This window comes from Embiotoca jacksoni, unplaced genomic scaffold, assembly GCF_022577435.1.
Source record: "Embiotoca jacksoni isolate LCO1_2020_lvr unplaced genomic scaffold, fEmbJac1.0.p SCAF_1, whole genome shotgun sequence".
NCBI lineage: Eukaryota > Metazoa > Chordata > Actinopteri > Embiotocidae > Embiotoca > Embiotoca jacksoni.
In genome coordinates, this window is record NW_027185229.1 from 16,805,364 (window position 1) to 16,820,370 (window position 15,007).

Genomic DNA, 15,007 nt, shown 5'->3' on the forward strand with positions numbered 1-15,007 from the left:
ATTTTTTCTGTGTGTGTGTGTCTCGAGGTACATCCTGAGCATCTATGGTTTTCTTTCAATTTTGTGTTCCATCCCTTTTTTGCGCCGGTTTATTCTTTGTACAAAATGTTTAATAAATGTAAAAATAAGTGCTGTTTTCTATCAAATATACTGATGAAATAGGGAAAAGAAACAATCACATAATGTTGTGATCCTCAATGGTTAAATTTCAGTGTGAGACCTTGTTCCACATATACAGTAGATACCATTTTATGGCATTGAAATTGTGAATTTTTGAGTTTCAGGCTATCCAAAAAGATAGTCTACTAAAAGTGGCATTAAATAGACGTTTGGTTTTTGGCTTTATCATTTTCTTGGCACGACGGTAATATATTGCAAAAATTAAAAGCACGTTAAAACTGTATAAAATGCCAGTAATATATGCCACAATCTTTTATAACCAAACGGCAAAAATCTAGTTTTCAAATCAACAGATGAACTTATAAAACATTCAACTGTACCTGCAGTGCAAGGTTCATGGATGTTTACAAATAGTACACAAAGTACTTGTGTTTATAACGAGAGAAAAACATTTGCACTGCACAACATAATTGAAATATTTTTTTTTTAAAGAAACGTGTTCGTTTTCCGGTGGCCCCTGCAGGAAATTACGTACGGTGCTTAGTGTTGTTATGTGCAGCTCACAATGTTGTCCGACGAGGAACAGACAGTTTAGAACGTGGTAGATTTAATACATATCAGCAAAAATAATCACTAAATATTTTTTGCGTTTAACAACTTTCTCGTATAGCAGTTAATGCGCAGTCTACTTTGTCCCATTAAGTGAAAGGGCAGTTCTTTTTAATTTAAGAAAATTATCGCTGATTTTAGGCCATTTAAAAAAAAAAAAAAAAAAAAAACCCAAAAAACAACAACCTCAGTTTAAAAAGCTAACATAGCTACAAGCAGCATCATCGACCCGAAGTCTTCCTGCAACATTTCCCATCACTGGCAACCAGCAATGCAGAAGACATGACGATAAAGAAGAAAGCGTCCGCCTCCTGTCACTAAACGTGTTTAATTGTCTCCTGTGTGTCGGTATGTTGCGGTTATATTGCTTCCTCGCCTCCTACAGCGTCTCGAGCAGACATTTAGCAAATACAAGAGCGACACAACTAGCGACTGTGTTAGCTTTCCTTCATATTTAGATTAAATTACATTGGTCATGTGACGGGGTTTTAAAAGTGTTTTATCCTGGAGGGTCAACTTCTCCTCGACTGATTATATTTCTGGGTTTTTCCTGCTTTTATTCTGTCACCCTGCAAATCAAAACAGATTTACCTCGTTCAGGATGTTAAAGCTTCTTTTTAAGCGCCGTGAACAGGAATGACTGACAGTCTGTGCTTGGATTTAGATAATGTGTGGCAATGTCGAAGATATGTCTTCTGTGAAAAGGACCAAACTGTCAAGTAAAGCCTAAACCTTTTGGGCAATTATTTCTAATAGGCTACTTCATTTTAAGGTTCACAGAGATTAATGTCCACCTGTCCCCCTAATAAAGACGGAACTGCCAATGAATGAGGGAACTTTTCTTTTCTTTTTTTTTTTTAACAATCCAAATCCTATTTTTTTTTTTTTTTAAGGTTTCGTCATTGTGCCAATGAGTTATTATAAAAAAAAAATGTACCTGTCATGTTAATTGCTTCCAAAGAAAGATTGAGTTCCTGTTTCTCAGCCTCCATCAATGCTTAAGAATGCTTCATACTATAAAAGTATAATTACTAAAGATAGCTACAGATTGTAAGGAAAGAGCCATACAGACCCAAAATGGTGTCTATAAACGGGGATGTCTATTTTTATATACACTGTCAAACAAATTAAAATAATATTTGAACTATATGAGGGACTCTCAGACAATGCTCTTGTCTTCCACTTTTTTCAGATCATTCATCTTGATGAAATGAATTTCCTGCGCAATCGTCTTGTTGTTCTGGGCCTGGTGTTGTTGGCCACGTTACTGCTGTACCTGTTGCTGCCATCCATTCGCCAGGGCAGCATGGAGCCGTCCCTCGATGCTCAAAGGATGGGGCTGATGGCCACCCCTCCTCCTCCGCTTCCAACCATCAACGTGTCTATTCGTACCGGACAGCTGCCCGGGGACCCTCCGCTGTTCTTCCGAGAAGCTTTGCCTGTGGATGGAGCCGGAAGACAGATATTGCCAAGGTGAGCTGACAAAACATCAAAGTGGATAACATGTTTTGTCCTTGTAATCACTAACCGCTAACCAGTTCACAAAGAGATTGAACAAACCAGATGGTAAATCAAAACGTTTTAGGAGTTGAATATAAACACCCACTGCTCCAACATGGCCTCTGCTCGCTCTAAAATCCTAAATAACAAAATGATCTCTCTGTTCAGGCTGCAGGTGGTCCTTCTGCATGGCCAGGCCTTCACATCTAAAACCTGGGAAGAACTCGGTACGATGGCCCTGCTGGCAACTAATGGATATCAGGCCTTAGCGATGGACCTGCCAGGTACGGCTCGAGTCGTGGCGCACATAATGAGCTCTGAAGTTGGTGTCAACAGTGATGATATCATTTAAAACGGGATTTTATAAAAAAAAAACATGTTTTGGACTGTTAACTTTTTTATGATTTAGACAGACATATTACTTTAAACTGAATCTTAATGCAAATAGAAACAAACAAACTCTTTGTAATCCACAACGTTTGGCAGGAGTTTGGTTGAAAGCAACAATAACGTGTTTATACATATATAAATATTTACAATAAGTAGTATTAAAATCAATAAGCGTAATGAATGCATTAAATTAATAGACAAAAAGGCTGACATGCTCATTTTAAAATAAACATTTGGCTACTGCAGTGTTTTAATGCAGAGAATACTATTTATTATTTTAAATGTTTTAACAGTTGAATTGGTTTAGGCAGTTTGGGTTTCATGAGCTGATAGCGCACTCTTGTGGTTGATAATATTCGTACCTGCATAGTCTGACGGGTGATGCTTGTTTTATCATCGCTGAAATAAAAATATGAATTCTTATATTTACCCTTGTATAAACATTGACATTTCTTCTTCTTGGAGGGTACGGCAAGTCACCAGACTCAGAAGCTCTGAAGACGGACCAGAATCGGGTGGACCTTCTGGCAAGGTTCATGGAGTCTTTGGGCGTCAGAGCAGCTGTGCTTTTGAGCCCCTCCATGAGTGGACATTACTCCATCCCCTTCCTCATGAAGAACAGCGCTCAGCTTCATGGCTTTATTCCTATAGCACCAGTTGGCACCCGGAGTTACTCCCCACAGCAATACCAAAATATTCAGGTGAGGGAGGTATGGATTGTGGTAATGTGACTGTGGTGATTCAAATATATACATTGTATTGTTAAAAAAAAAAAAAAAAAAAAAGACATAATGGAATTGTGCCATTAGTTAGTTATGTGAGTAAACCATCTTCACTGGTGTTTCTCACAAAGTTAGGGTTGCTAGATCGTGATTAACTTTTCATATTTGGTCAAACTGTGGCTTCAATGGGGAATAAATTTGCTGCCTAAATTAAACACAAAGTTCTTTAATAATATGCTGCAGACAAGCACAGTATTAACTGAAATAATAAAAGTCTGTAAAATATTATTCTTGACAGGGCCCCTCTGATAGAAAGGGTCTCTACATCAGTTAACAAAGGTAGATGATTACTGTAATCATCCTCCCAGTTGATGCTATGATTTAGATCCGTATTCTTAAACAAAATTGCTATTAATCAAATATTTAACTGGTGGAATTAAATTTAAATAGTATATTGTTTAAAAGTGGAAAAAAAAAAGTTGCAGCTATATTTCAGAGGCCAACATGTGTATTTTTGTTGCATCATTGTGATGCCTGCACCCTGCAGAATTTTGTTTTGCCATATTTCTGTTATAATCAAGAGTCACTTATATTTTACCCAGCTACAGGAGATTTACTCCAGACATATGTCAGAAAGGTGCGAGTAACTGTACACTGCTGTATGTTGAAACTGGTGTGATGACTTCATGTATGTGTGTTTTCAGACTCCCACTCTGATTGTGTTTGGAGCCCTGGACACAAATCTGGGAGCGCAGTCCCACAAGAACCTCATACAGCTTCCACAACACTTTGTGCTAAAGTTAGAAGGAGCTCGCCACGCCTGTTACATGGACAAACCCAGAGAATTTCACCAAGGATTGATGGAATTCCTCAGCAAACTGAAATGAGAAATGAAGCAAAGGAAGAGGGCGTAGAAAAAAGTCAAAAAAGAAAGAGAAACACTTGTCTTTTAATCAGTGGTTTATTATGACGGCAGATTTGACAAGTAATAAGATTACTCATATCATCATCTAATGAAGAAATATCATTGGTATCAGAGTTGGTTTGGAAAATTATATTTTAAATCTTACAGTTAGAGTTACAATTATTGTATTCCAGATGTTGCTGTTTTGAATGTGTTTTTTTTTTTTTCTTCAGTATTTCATAGTGTCATTTTAAAATTTGAGATTAGTTCAACTCAGCTTGTAAAAAAAAAAAATCTGCAGTGTCCTAGAAAGTTGAACCAGTTTGCCTGGACCCAATGTTTAGTGGGAGAGACGTTTCATCACTGATCCAAGTGACCTCCTAAAGCTCAGCTGACTGCATGTATCCTCCAACCTTATAAAATGCACAGTTGCATAACTGTTGCTGTTTATAAGCTATTGTAATTAATTAACATGCCTATTTAGATTCAAAACTAGTTATTCAGCCATACTGGTTTTGGTTGTTGTGCAGCTGTGCTCTTGGAAAGGTTGGAGAATACATGCAGTCAGCTGAGATTTAGGATGCTTGAATGGCTTGAGACTTGAAGGAATGAACTGATTCAACTTTCTGGGATTTTCTACCTGGATTTTTAGCATGCATCAACACATCAGACTTGTGTAGTTGTGAGTTTTGTTTCATGTGTTTCATGTCCCTCGTTGCATGTAAAAACATGGAATGTGTAACATCGCTGTTACCATTTTTGTAGGTGACTGTAAATATGCAAATGTAGCAGTTAAAGCTTCTGTGAGTTTTACATTCGACAAACACACTTGTATAGTAAGATCGGTTAACAATCCCGGCTTCCAGCTAACATACAGTGCGCTGTTCTCAACAAAAGCAAACAGAATTGATATATACTGTAAAAAAAAAAAAAAAAAGAAACCGATAAAAGACCATATCACATACCATATCAAAATGATTTCAAAAAACAACTCCCATGTATTTATATATTGCTGACAAAGTTACATGTAATATACAGTATTCGCAATAAGTTTGGACAATCACGCAAACTAAGAGAAAAACTTAAACATATGTGCATTGCTTAAAATAAAAACAAAAAAAATGTGTGTTGTGTATGTTTCAGTGAACTAATGCATATGTGACTTGGTATTTGGAAGTTGGTTTTTACTGCTAGCTCACAGCCTCATTTGTCTTTGTACAAACAGTAGTTTAGCAGACACAGACATTTTATTACACTGATGATTGTGTTCTTGTTTGTTTTGTTTTCAAATGTATAAATGAAGCCTGATTATTTCTTGTCATACTGATAACGACTACAGTGACCAAGCAAAAATGCCTGACTCTCCACATCTAAAATATTCCAAGGCCCACAGAAAAGTGTTGACCAAAAGATAAAAGTGTTGACCAAAAGATAAAACTCTAATTATTACAAGTAATAATTTAATACAATGCAAAGTTTAAAACTTCACTGAAAATGAAGATTTCAAAGACAGACTAAGGACTGTCTGAAACAAAACGGAAGCAGTGTCTGTAGCAGCCTGAACTGTAAACACATAAACTTTTGCTGTTCAGGTTACACCATCCAGACACACACAATATATTTGGCTTTTACAAGCCTGGTTCTTCCTGGAAAAAACACTTTGGAGAAAGGTGTACTTACTTTTTATCATTTTGTCCTGATTTTGTTCCACAGAAAACACCTGCTTCCTGTGTATTTCTGCACTGTTATAGTCTGTTTCAGAATTTCTATATCACCCATAGCTAATTTGTTCCAGTGTACCGACATGGACATGGAAACATGTTGTCAGAATATTGCTGAACACCAAGAGGAATGTTCCTGAGGCTAAATATAGCCAGAAAGTAAGTTTGTACATATTTTAAGTATAACAACAGTCTTTATGAAAAACTAATAAACACTCTGTCACTAAAAATCCATGCCTATTTGAAAAAAAAAAAAAAAAAATCTAAAACCACAGTCAAATTCAGTGTAAAATAGAACTAAAATTCATCTATTGGGACAAAAGAAAGTTAACATTTTAGTTGTCTAGCCTGATAACAATTTATTAAAACATACAACACTCAACAATACTGTTACTTTTGGATCTAAGTTTCTATTTATCTTTACTTTTAAATAGCATTTTTAATGATGTTTTTTTTTTTTTTAAGAGTTATAAGTAGCCGAAGTTAATTTTGACAGACAGAGATTTAAATTGTATCAATGGTAGGAGAGGCACTTAGAACCTTAAACATAAAACTTGAACTTAGAATAGTGTGGAACTTTTCTCCCCTGCCTGTTTGTGAGAGTGATTGCAAAAACCCTGTCAATACATGCTTCTGTCATAGCCTCCACCACAGCTCAGTCCATCACAACTGCTGCGGTTGTAAAACGGTAAATGAGTGAAATAAAAGTCCATGTGAAATGTCTCATTTCACAATCAGAATTAGATCCATTCAGGCTTATAACATTTGAAAAATCTAAAAGAGACGAATGATTGAATTATTTCATTACTGTTCAATTTATCACACCAGCTGGCTTGACCGGTAGAGACCTCTGCCCATACAGCATTCCCAGTATGCATTCATCTGGGCTGGCCAGTGTGGTAATGTCTAACCAGACACCAGATTATATACTGTAACCCTGCATATAATTGTGAAGTACAGTTGTCAGTTTTTCATTTTAATGCGAAAGTCCTGCAGCTTTAAATAAAGGATCTGAAAATGCACCTCACCACTTTACCATGGTTGTTAAATATCATTAGATTAAGTAGGAGATCAAGTGTAATAGTAGAGGCTATTGTAAAGATTAAGTTGCTCTTTATCACATTTTCTCAGCAGTTTTGACTTTTTTGGTTTAGTGCCCTGAATCAACTGAAATAAGAGCCAATGCAATACAGTAATAGGGAAACATATCAAGAACTAATAATGTGTAGGTATAATTTGTGATGAATCCAAGAATGGGATCATGTATGCAACAAATTTCACACATAAACACCGATAACCTTAACATTATATTACCTAAATAATTAAATTAATCTTCACCTAAGACCCTTTTTTTATTGCTTGCTTCGTCAGTAGGCGCACGTTGTGAGCTCCAGCTCATTTATATTCCCACTGAAATAATATAGGTGTTTAATGCCTGTTGATTCAAAGCTTTTCCCATGAAAAATTCATTCCAGCGACGCGGCTTTTATTTTGAAGGGCAGGAAGAGGCTTTAGCAGCGTCAGCTGACTCATTGAGTCTTTTATCTGACCAGCAAGCTTGACAGCACGGGGTGAGTACTGGGAGAAATCACAACTATCGTCAAGGGCGGATTAAAATAATATTCGCTGTCCTGTAATTCCCGTTTAAAGCCTCCAGGTTTAGCTCGTTCACCAGCGGCGACGATGCTGGAGCTGCTATCACAACACCAACGACACTCACAATATAATGTACACAATGCTAACTAGCTTTTAGCATTACATTGGTCTTGAAGCAGGAGGGGTGGGGGGTGGGGGGGGGGGATTTAAGCAGCTTTAACAGGCTCCAGATATAACGGGATCCAGCGTTGGGGACTGGTGTTTAAAACACGCATTTGTGCCTGAGAAAAAGACACAAATACTAGACACGATCCTGACATGCTTGATTGTGACATGTGGTGTTTCTGTGTCCAAAGGGAAGTTCAGAAATCACACCATGCTGCCTGACAAAGATGGTCCAGCAGTTGGAGGCGGCCAGAGCTCACCTGAGGGAGAGGACCCCTCTGTGAGTCTCTTCAGAGAATACCTCCGCCTCAAAACTGTCCACCCAGAGCCGGACTATGGTGAGATACTTTCATCACTATACCCTCTGAAATCAAGCCATCCGCTTCGAAGATGTTTGTTTGGATTATTATGAGGTTATTTGAGGCATCGAAACAGCTCCTGGACTACACCCACCTTGATGTGGGCAAAAGCACAAAATGTGTGATTTATCAATTATCTCTAAATAATAGTTTTCTAATTTGATTTAAACATGATAACTGTCACACACACATGTGAAATACATTTAATGTAAGCAAGTTTAAAGTTAATCACACTAGATTTGATCTACCTATTAAATGTATCATCTATTCTACCTTTTATCAAAGTCCAATTCTTATCTGCATCAGTTAACCATTGCAGTTACGTAAGGAGCTTGTAGTCTCGAAAAGAAAGCCGAGCTGTTCTGCAAAGCTCTCAGTTAATTGGTCACGTCTTGTTTTTGAGCCTCACCTATCGTTAGAGACTGTGGCCCCAGGAACATACTGTCCGTGGTGATGGTTCATCTTCAGGTTCCGGGGAGCTGGAGGTTCCTCACACTGACCTGAAAGTGGCTGAAAATTACAAAGAGAAAGCTTGGTTTTCTAAACCTATAACTAACAGCAGCAGGAGTTATGACTGCATGTTTTTATTATTAATATTTAAACAGACTCTTGTGCTCTCTGTTTATTCATTTATAGAGGCTGCTCTAAGGTTCCTGGACAGAATAGCTGAGGAGCTTAAGCTTCCCATGAAAAAGATTGAGGTGTGTGTCACTGATTGTAATTTATACACGCTGCTGGCAGCTGTTTACACGCTTTAAGGACGTTAATAATGAGTTTCATATATTTCTGTATGTCGTCCGCTCTCCCTTTAGGTTTGTCCAGGCAGAGTTGTGTCAATCATGACGTGGGAGGGAACGAAACCCACTCTGAAATGCATCTTACTGAATTCCCACACAGATGTTGTACCTGTTTACCAGGTATGGCGTCTGTCTCCGTTCATGGTGTTACAATCCTCTTATTACCTGTGATGGACATGAAAAAAAAATAGATTTGATATCAATCTCTTCTCCAGGATCATTGGAAATACGATGCTTTCAGTGCTTTCAAAGATGCAGAGGGCAACATTTATGCCCGGGGATCACAGGACATGAAATGTGTAACTATACAGTGGGTATAAACTGCCTTGATAACTTGTTTTATTAAACAGGATTAGTGCTTTAGTCTGTATATGTGCTATGAGAAAGACCTGTTTTAACACCGTCCCACTCATCCTGCATTCTGCCAGTTCACACTCTGTTTCTTGTGTTTGTCGTACATCTGCTCTGTCTACTTTTGTTCTGTGTAGGTACATCGAGGCAGTCAGAAGACTGAAGGCAGAGGGAAGGAAACCGATGCGCACTGTGCACTTAATGTTTGTTCCGGGTAAGAAATGTGACTCTTTTATTTGTTTCATCTTTGGACTGATTATTCCTCAAGACCGTGTTTGATTGACACCCTCTTCCCCCCTCCAGTAATTCAAAAATAATAATTGACAGGTGATTACCTTTCTATTTAACAAAGTTGACCCACATGTAGCCCTGGTTCTAATGCAGGTAGTACGTGCATCCTCATCAGAGTGATTACAAACTGTTAACATGAGAGCGACTGCACAGTTTGAGCATCAGTGTTTCTATCAGCCAGCCGAGGACATTACGCTCAGTCTTAGTTGTAGTCTGAGTCTGCCAGAGCTGAAAACATGAAATGTATGCTCGAATTTGTGAGTCATTCAGGCTGTGATGGTGGGACAGATTCGATCTTTATTAGTGCATGGGCACGAGACATATTTATTTCTGTCAGCAGATAATCAAAGACTGGTAGGTGGGGGAGATTTAATATAAGAATGAGTAAAGGCAGGAGAGGTCCGTTTCCATCCATATTCAGCTGCTACAAGCCTTGTTAAATATGTGTGTGATAGTCTCTATTGTTTTCTGAGGCTGTTGGTACATGTGGTATTTTGTCTGTTTATCACACAAAGGCTCTGATTCAAGTCTGCATAAATTTAACTGTGACAAAACCCCACTGTGCTCAAACCAGCTCTGTGTCAGTGGGGTTTTGGACCGCAGGCACTGGTTCATGGAGTTTGGTGACATTACACTGCTGCCAGCTTCAGCCTCAGCAGAGGTCTAATCAGCCATGTTGACTGAAAACATCACACTTGTTTACTTAAACTTGTTTGCCAGATATGAGCAATTTGACAAATGATAATATGACTTTTACCAATAAAGTATGCATGTTTTGTTTCTTTTCAGATGAGGAAGTTGGAGGTCACAAGGGAATGGAAACATTTGTGAAGCATCCCGATTTTCAAAAATTGAACATTGGCTTTGCTCTTGATGAAGGTAAATAAATAACTTTCACAAATCTTTTACAAGTTAATGAATAAAAAGTCAGACTTTGTATTTTAACCTCGAAAAGCACCCTAGAACAACCTTTTTTACAACAGCAGAACTTGTATTTCCTTTATTGTGAAAGGTGACTTGTCATGTTTGTCCTCAATAATTACAACGTCACAAGTTAAGGGCTCTAAACTTATGGAATTTGTCACTGAGGCAATTTATTGAAATTTTCCATGAGTTCTCTATAATGTCCCTAATTTTATAAATTTATTGTCAGTGACTTGGTTTAACATAAACCTGCCTGCGTGGAAGTGTTTGATACAGAGCCAGTATTACAGTCAGTGAGTCAGTGAGAGTATGAGGGTTAAAATCTGAAATAAAATGTAATTATCTGTATGTATTGGATGCTAAAGGCAAACATGTACTAATGAATGAATGTCGGTTCCTGGTTGTTTATGTTCAGCAGTGCTGATGTGGTGTAGCTGCTAATCTAAATAGTACATCATGAAGTTCTGTTCTTTGCACCACAGTATGTCTTTTTTTTTTAATGTTATCTTTAAGGGTGTTTTAATTTTTTCTGCACGTGCTCCGTAGGTCTGGCCAATCCTGGGGAGGCCTTCACTGTGTTTTATGGAGAAAGAAACCCCTGGTGTGAGTATAACACACACAGCACAACGATTTTCATATTTCAACTCAGCTTTTTTAAACTCTGATGGATCATGAAGTCCAACATGAATCAAGCAGGGCGACTTCTGCTTTTCAGGGATTACAATCCACTGCCCCGGCAGTCCAGGTCATGGGTCTCGGTTTGTGGAGAATACAGCTGCTGAGAAGCTCGTGAGTGTCAACATCATGTCACCAGTTATTAAATCTGACTTGCATTCCTTGTATCCTGTTATTGCAAGGGCTGTTAAAAAGTGACAGTGACAACACTCGTCTTTTCGCTTTTTTTTACAGCGGCAAGTCATAAACTCCTTCCTGGACTTTAGAGAGAAGGAGAAACACAGGTGAGACAGACAGTCTATATAATGTTAGTGGAGTGATACATTTTCTCATTTATAGACTGCTACGGAATTAGTTCGAGGTGATATGTTTTAAAGAGATGCGACACTCAATGATCTGTTTTTTATTCATTTCCATTAAATCTGAAAGTTTAATGACCGGATTTCCTACATGCCCTCCCAGTATAATGGTTTACCTCCATCCTCTATGCTACTTTTCATAGATTTTCTATAGTTAATAATCTAAAAGCTGCTCACAAAGTCTGTAGATTTTACATTTTAAGTATTCAAACTGTGTAGTAGGTGGTCTCACTGGCTTGTGGCTCTATTTATGGCTAGTTCTTCCAAGAGCGATGCTGCTAACATGATTTAATGAGGCATCTGTACAGTAAAAATTGCTAATTCATTCTTGGAGGTGAAGAATGTCAGGAGCCCTGATTTATGGACTAAACTGTTGTGGCAATAATCTCCCAACTGTGCTCAAGCACATTGGACAGGATAATGACAATTAAAGTAAAGTGACTTGTGAAAAGGTGCATGTTGTAAATATGTGTGGGACACTGCAGATGTTTACACGTAAGAAAACATGTAAAGCTACGCTGTTGTTTATGCCTCTGGACCATTTTTGCACAAATGTTCAATTGGACTCAAGAATGAACTCATTAGATTTTGGTGAACAAAGGTAAATGTGGCCTCACAAAATACTTTTTTAGCTGTCACTCAAACATTTTCAAATGTACATGTTTTTTTTTGTACACTCCTTTTTTGGAGTTGGCTTTCTTTGCAGTGACATGGAAACAACTGTTAAGTGCAATTGGTTGTGCAGCATTCTGATATGGAAACAGATTGCTTCAGTTTATTCCTGTGCGATCTTCTGCGGTTCATTGTTTTAAACTGTATGTACATAGTCAGCTACAATAAAGGTCAGCCTCACACTGATATCAAAATGCTCTGCAAAAGCGCTTTGCTGGCCATTGTTCAACACCCTAACTTAGGAACAGAAGGGGAGAGTGTGCCCATATTTCACATTTGGTCAGAAAATGAATTGGTGAACCTAATTATGGATGTCCATCTTGAAACTATGCTGATTGTATAGTTCTGTGCTGTCAGGTTGAAAATGTGAGTTTGTAGCTTTTCTGTAGCAACATCTTTATTTGAAGCTATTTCTGCTGTCATGGCAACAACTTTCTATCAGAATCAGCTTTATTGGCCAAAATGCCTTCAAAGTCTTCCCTCCATATATCATGAGTGGAGAGACATGAATGTAAATGTGCCTGGATTGCCGAGGCGTACAATCGTGAGGCGACTATTCTTGTCATGAAATGCCTTAATCCTGGATTTGAATCAGTTAATCTTACATTCCAGGAACGTGCACAGTAATTTCAGTTTACACTGGTCTTTCTAGGAATTTTTTTTTTTTTGAAAGTATTAAACTCAAAGCAACCGAGTACATTTTAACTTAATTGCCAGTCTTGGAATGTGCCCGCTATACTCCCTATAATAAATAGTAAATAAAAATAAACTACTGGGAACCTATAATAATTTTTTTGTAAATTATTTAAAGGTAAAACAACAAACAGAAATGTCATGACTTTGGCCCCTTGTTATTACATTTTTTTTAGGTAGCTCATCAGCTTGTGTGTGTGTGTGTGTGTGTGTGTGTCCCCGTCCTTTCAGGTTTGATGCTGCTTTACATTTCATTACCTTGTAATTGCATCACCACCTTGTGTGTTTTTCAGGCTAAATACCAGTGAGTGCTTCACCCTTGGTGATGTCACCACAGTGAATATGACCATGGTGAAAGGAGGCGTGGCTTATAATGTCATCCCAGCTGAAATGGACGTCAGCTTTGACCTTAGAATACCACCCACAGTAAATCTACAGGTGCGTATTCGTACACGCTTTATGTCTCTGTGTAACTACCTCATACAGTCATGTGGCTGCGAGCTATCTTAACAAGTTAACTCTACACTAACCTCCAAATTATTACCCTCTCAGGAGTTTGAAAAACAGATCAAGCAGTGGTGTAAGGAAGCAGGAGAGGATGTCACCTATGAATTTGCTCAGGTCAGTGTACCCGGACTCAGTATTTAAACTGCAGTTGGTTTGTTCTGAAACTGAAGTAGCTGTCATCCGCTGCAGAAACACATGAACCAGAACATCACATCGACAGAGGAAAATGATCCGTGGTGGAGCACCTTCAGTGCCGCCTGCAAGGCCATGTGAGTAGACTATTACCATATCGGTATGTTCTCATCGCAGATCCAGACACAAAAACAAGGCAGGTTTACAGCACAAAACATGATTTTCTGTTGAATCCTGTTTAAAAAAAAAAAAAAGGAAGTAAAAGCTGTATACTGTATTAGTGGATGATAAAATAAAACATTTTATGGTTTTATTTCTGCTTATATAATCTTTTTAATATATCCCCTTCATGAGTCTTCACACATTAACTGCAAATGTTCACACAGCCTTCACAATTCCTCCTCTTGTGTTTGGAAAGAACTGCTTTGTCTAGAATTACTCATTGTAGCATCTATAGGGAAGCTGGTTTTCTTTTCTTTTCTTTTTTAATGTATTTTACTGGAAATATAAAAGGATCTTTTGGTTTGCCATATAAACCTCTCTAAGATAAGCTGAAGCACTTTGTGGACATGTTTTGGGAATGCTTATCCAGATAATTTTAGCTGACAAAACAAGTAAAGATACTGTCCTTGTGACATGTAAGCAAAGTCTTAAATCAACATCTCTACTGCAGGAATATGACTTTGGAAAAGGAGATTTTTCCGGCTGCTACAGATAGTCGTTTCATCCGCGCAGTGAGTATTAGAACTGCCTTGGACAACCAAGGCAATAAGAAATTTCCTTCAATAAATGTTAACTCATTTGACTTTCCAATTATTGTGACATTTGATGTTACCAGGAGAAAGTAATTGCAGTTCTGTGTGTTTAATGAATCCAGGTGGGTATCTCCGCTATTGGCTTTTCTCCAATGAACCGGACACCAATCCTGCTGCATGATCACAATGAGTATGTGAATGAGCAAGTCTTCTTGAAAGGCATCAGCGTGTACGAGAGGCTCATCCCGGCTCTCGCCAGCGTTCCTGCCTTTCCTGACGAGGCTTAAAACCAACCCTCAGTTTTAATCTTCTAAAACACATTTCACTGACGATCTGAATATTTAACTTGAGGAATTTGCAGAGATTACCAAAGAATAATAACATGTGTAATATGAAGCCAAACTGAGCACTTAACCTTTGGTACTGTTAATTTTTTATGATTCTCAGGATATAGGCACATTAAGCTTTCTATTACTCAGTACTGCAGCAGGTTTTAACAACATACTTAATGTATATCAACATTGTTGATTGAGTACGCCTGTCTGTATGAGGTCTTAAAGGAATATCACCTATTGTGTAAACTGTTTTCATTAGTATAAAAAAAAAAAATCTACTTCCTAAAATGTGAAGATGACTGTGATTAACTCTTCTATCAAACATCACCTAATTGCCACTTTTTAAATTTAGCCCCGTTTTAAAGTAATCATTTCTGTGATAGGATCTTATTTAATGAAGTGCAATTGAATAAATATATTTGTTAAATCA

The 15,007-nt window shown here is 37.8% G+C and overlaps 2 protein-coding genes across 2 annotated transcripts; both read left to right on the top strand.

The window, feature by feature from the left end:
- The first annotated feature begins 697 nt into the window (after window positions 1-697).
- On the top strand, window positions 698-5,630 carry abhd14a (abhydrolase domain containing 14A). The gene is made up of 5 exons (XM_069143679.1): window positions 698-1,077; window positions 1,922-2,202; window positions 2,398-2,513; window positions 3,085-3,320; window positions 4,046-5,630. The coding sequence occupies exons 2-5, from the start codon at window positions 1,940-1,942 to the stop codon at window positions 4,226-4,228; spliced, it is 798 nt and encodes a 265-aa protein (XP_068999780.1). The 5' UTR covers window positions 698-1,077; window positions 1,922-1,939; the 3' UTR covers window positions 4,229-5,630.
- A 1,848-nt stretch (window positions 5,631-7,478) lies between these two features.
- Window positions 7,479-15,007, top strand: LOC138194733 (aminoacylase-1-like). Its single transcript, XM_069143692.1, has 15 exons — window positions 7,479-7,537; window positions 7,919-8,065; window positions 8,723-8,787; window positions 8,899-9,003; window positions 9,099-9,193; window positions 9,372-9,448; window positions 10,315-10,404; window positions 10,996-11,052; window positions 11,165-11,238; window positions 11,359-11,408; window positions 13,142-13,286; window positions 13,401-13,469; window positions 13,545-13,624; window positions 14,161-14,221; window positions 14,365-15,007. The coding sequence occupies exons 2-15, from the start codon at window positions 7,939-7,941 to the stop codon at window positions 14,527-14,529; spliced, it is 1,260 nt and encodes a 419-aa protein (XP_068999793.1). The 5' UTR covers window positions 7,479-7,537; window positions 7,919-7,938; the 3' UTR covers window positions 14,530-15,007.

What these genes read in the sequence shown, in the direction of transcription:
- abhd14a (XM_069143679.1), top strand. Translation starts at nt 1,940, where the DNA reads ATGAATTTCCTGCGCAATCGTCTTGTTGTTCTGGGCCTGGTGTTGTTG. An exon ending in GGAAGACAGATATTGCCAAG is followed by an intron (nt 2,203 to 2,397) that starts GTGAGCTGACAA and finishes CTCTCTGTTCAG; the next exon opens with GCTGCAGGTGGTCCTTCTGC. An exon ending in AGCAATACCAAAATATTCAG is followed by an intron (nt 3,321 to 4,045) that starts GTGAGGGAGGTA and finishes GTGTGTTTTCAG; the next exon opens with ACTCCCACTCTGATTGTGTT.
- LOC138194733 (XM_069143692.1), top strand. Translation starts at nt 7,939, where the DNA reads ATGCTGCCTGACAAAGATGGTCCAGCAGTTGGAGGCGGCCAGAGCTCA. An exon ending in GCACTTAATGTTTGTTCCGG is followed by an intron (nt 9,449 to 10,314) that starts GTAAGAAATGTG and finishes GTTTCTTTTCAG; the next exon opens with ATGAGGAAGTTGGAGGTCAC. An exon ending in ATAGTCGTTTCATCCGCGCA is followed by an intron (nt 14,222 to 14,364) that starts GTGAGTATTAGA and finishes TAATGAATCCAG; the next exon opens with GTGGGTATCTCCGCTATTGG.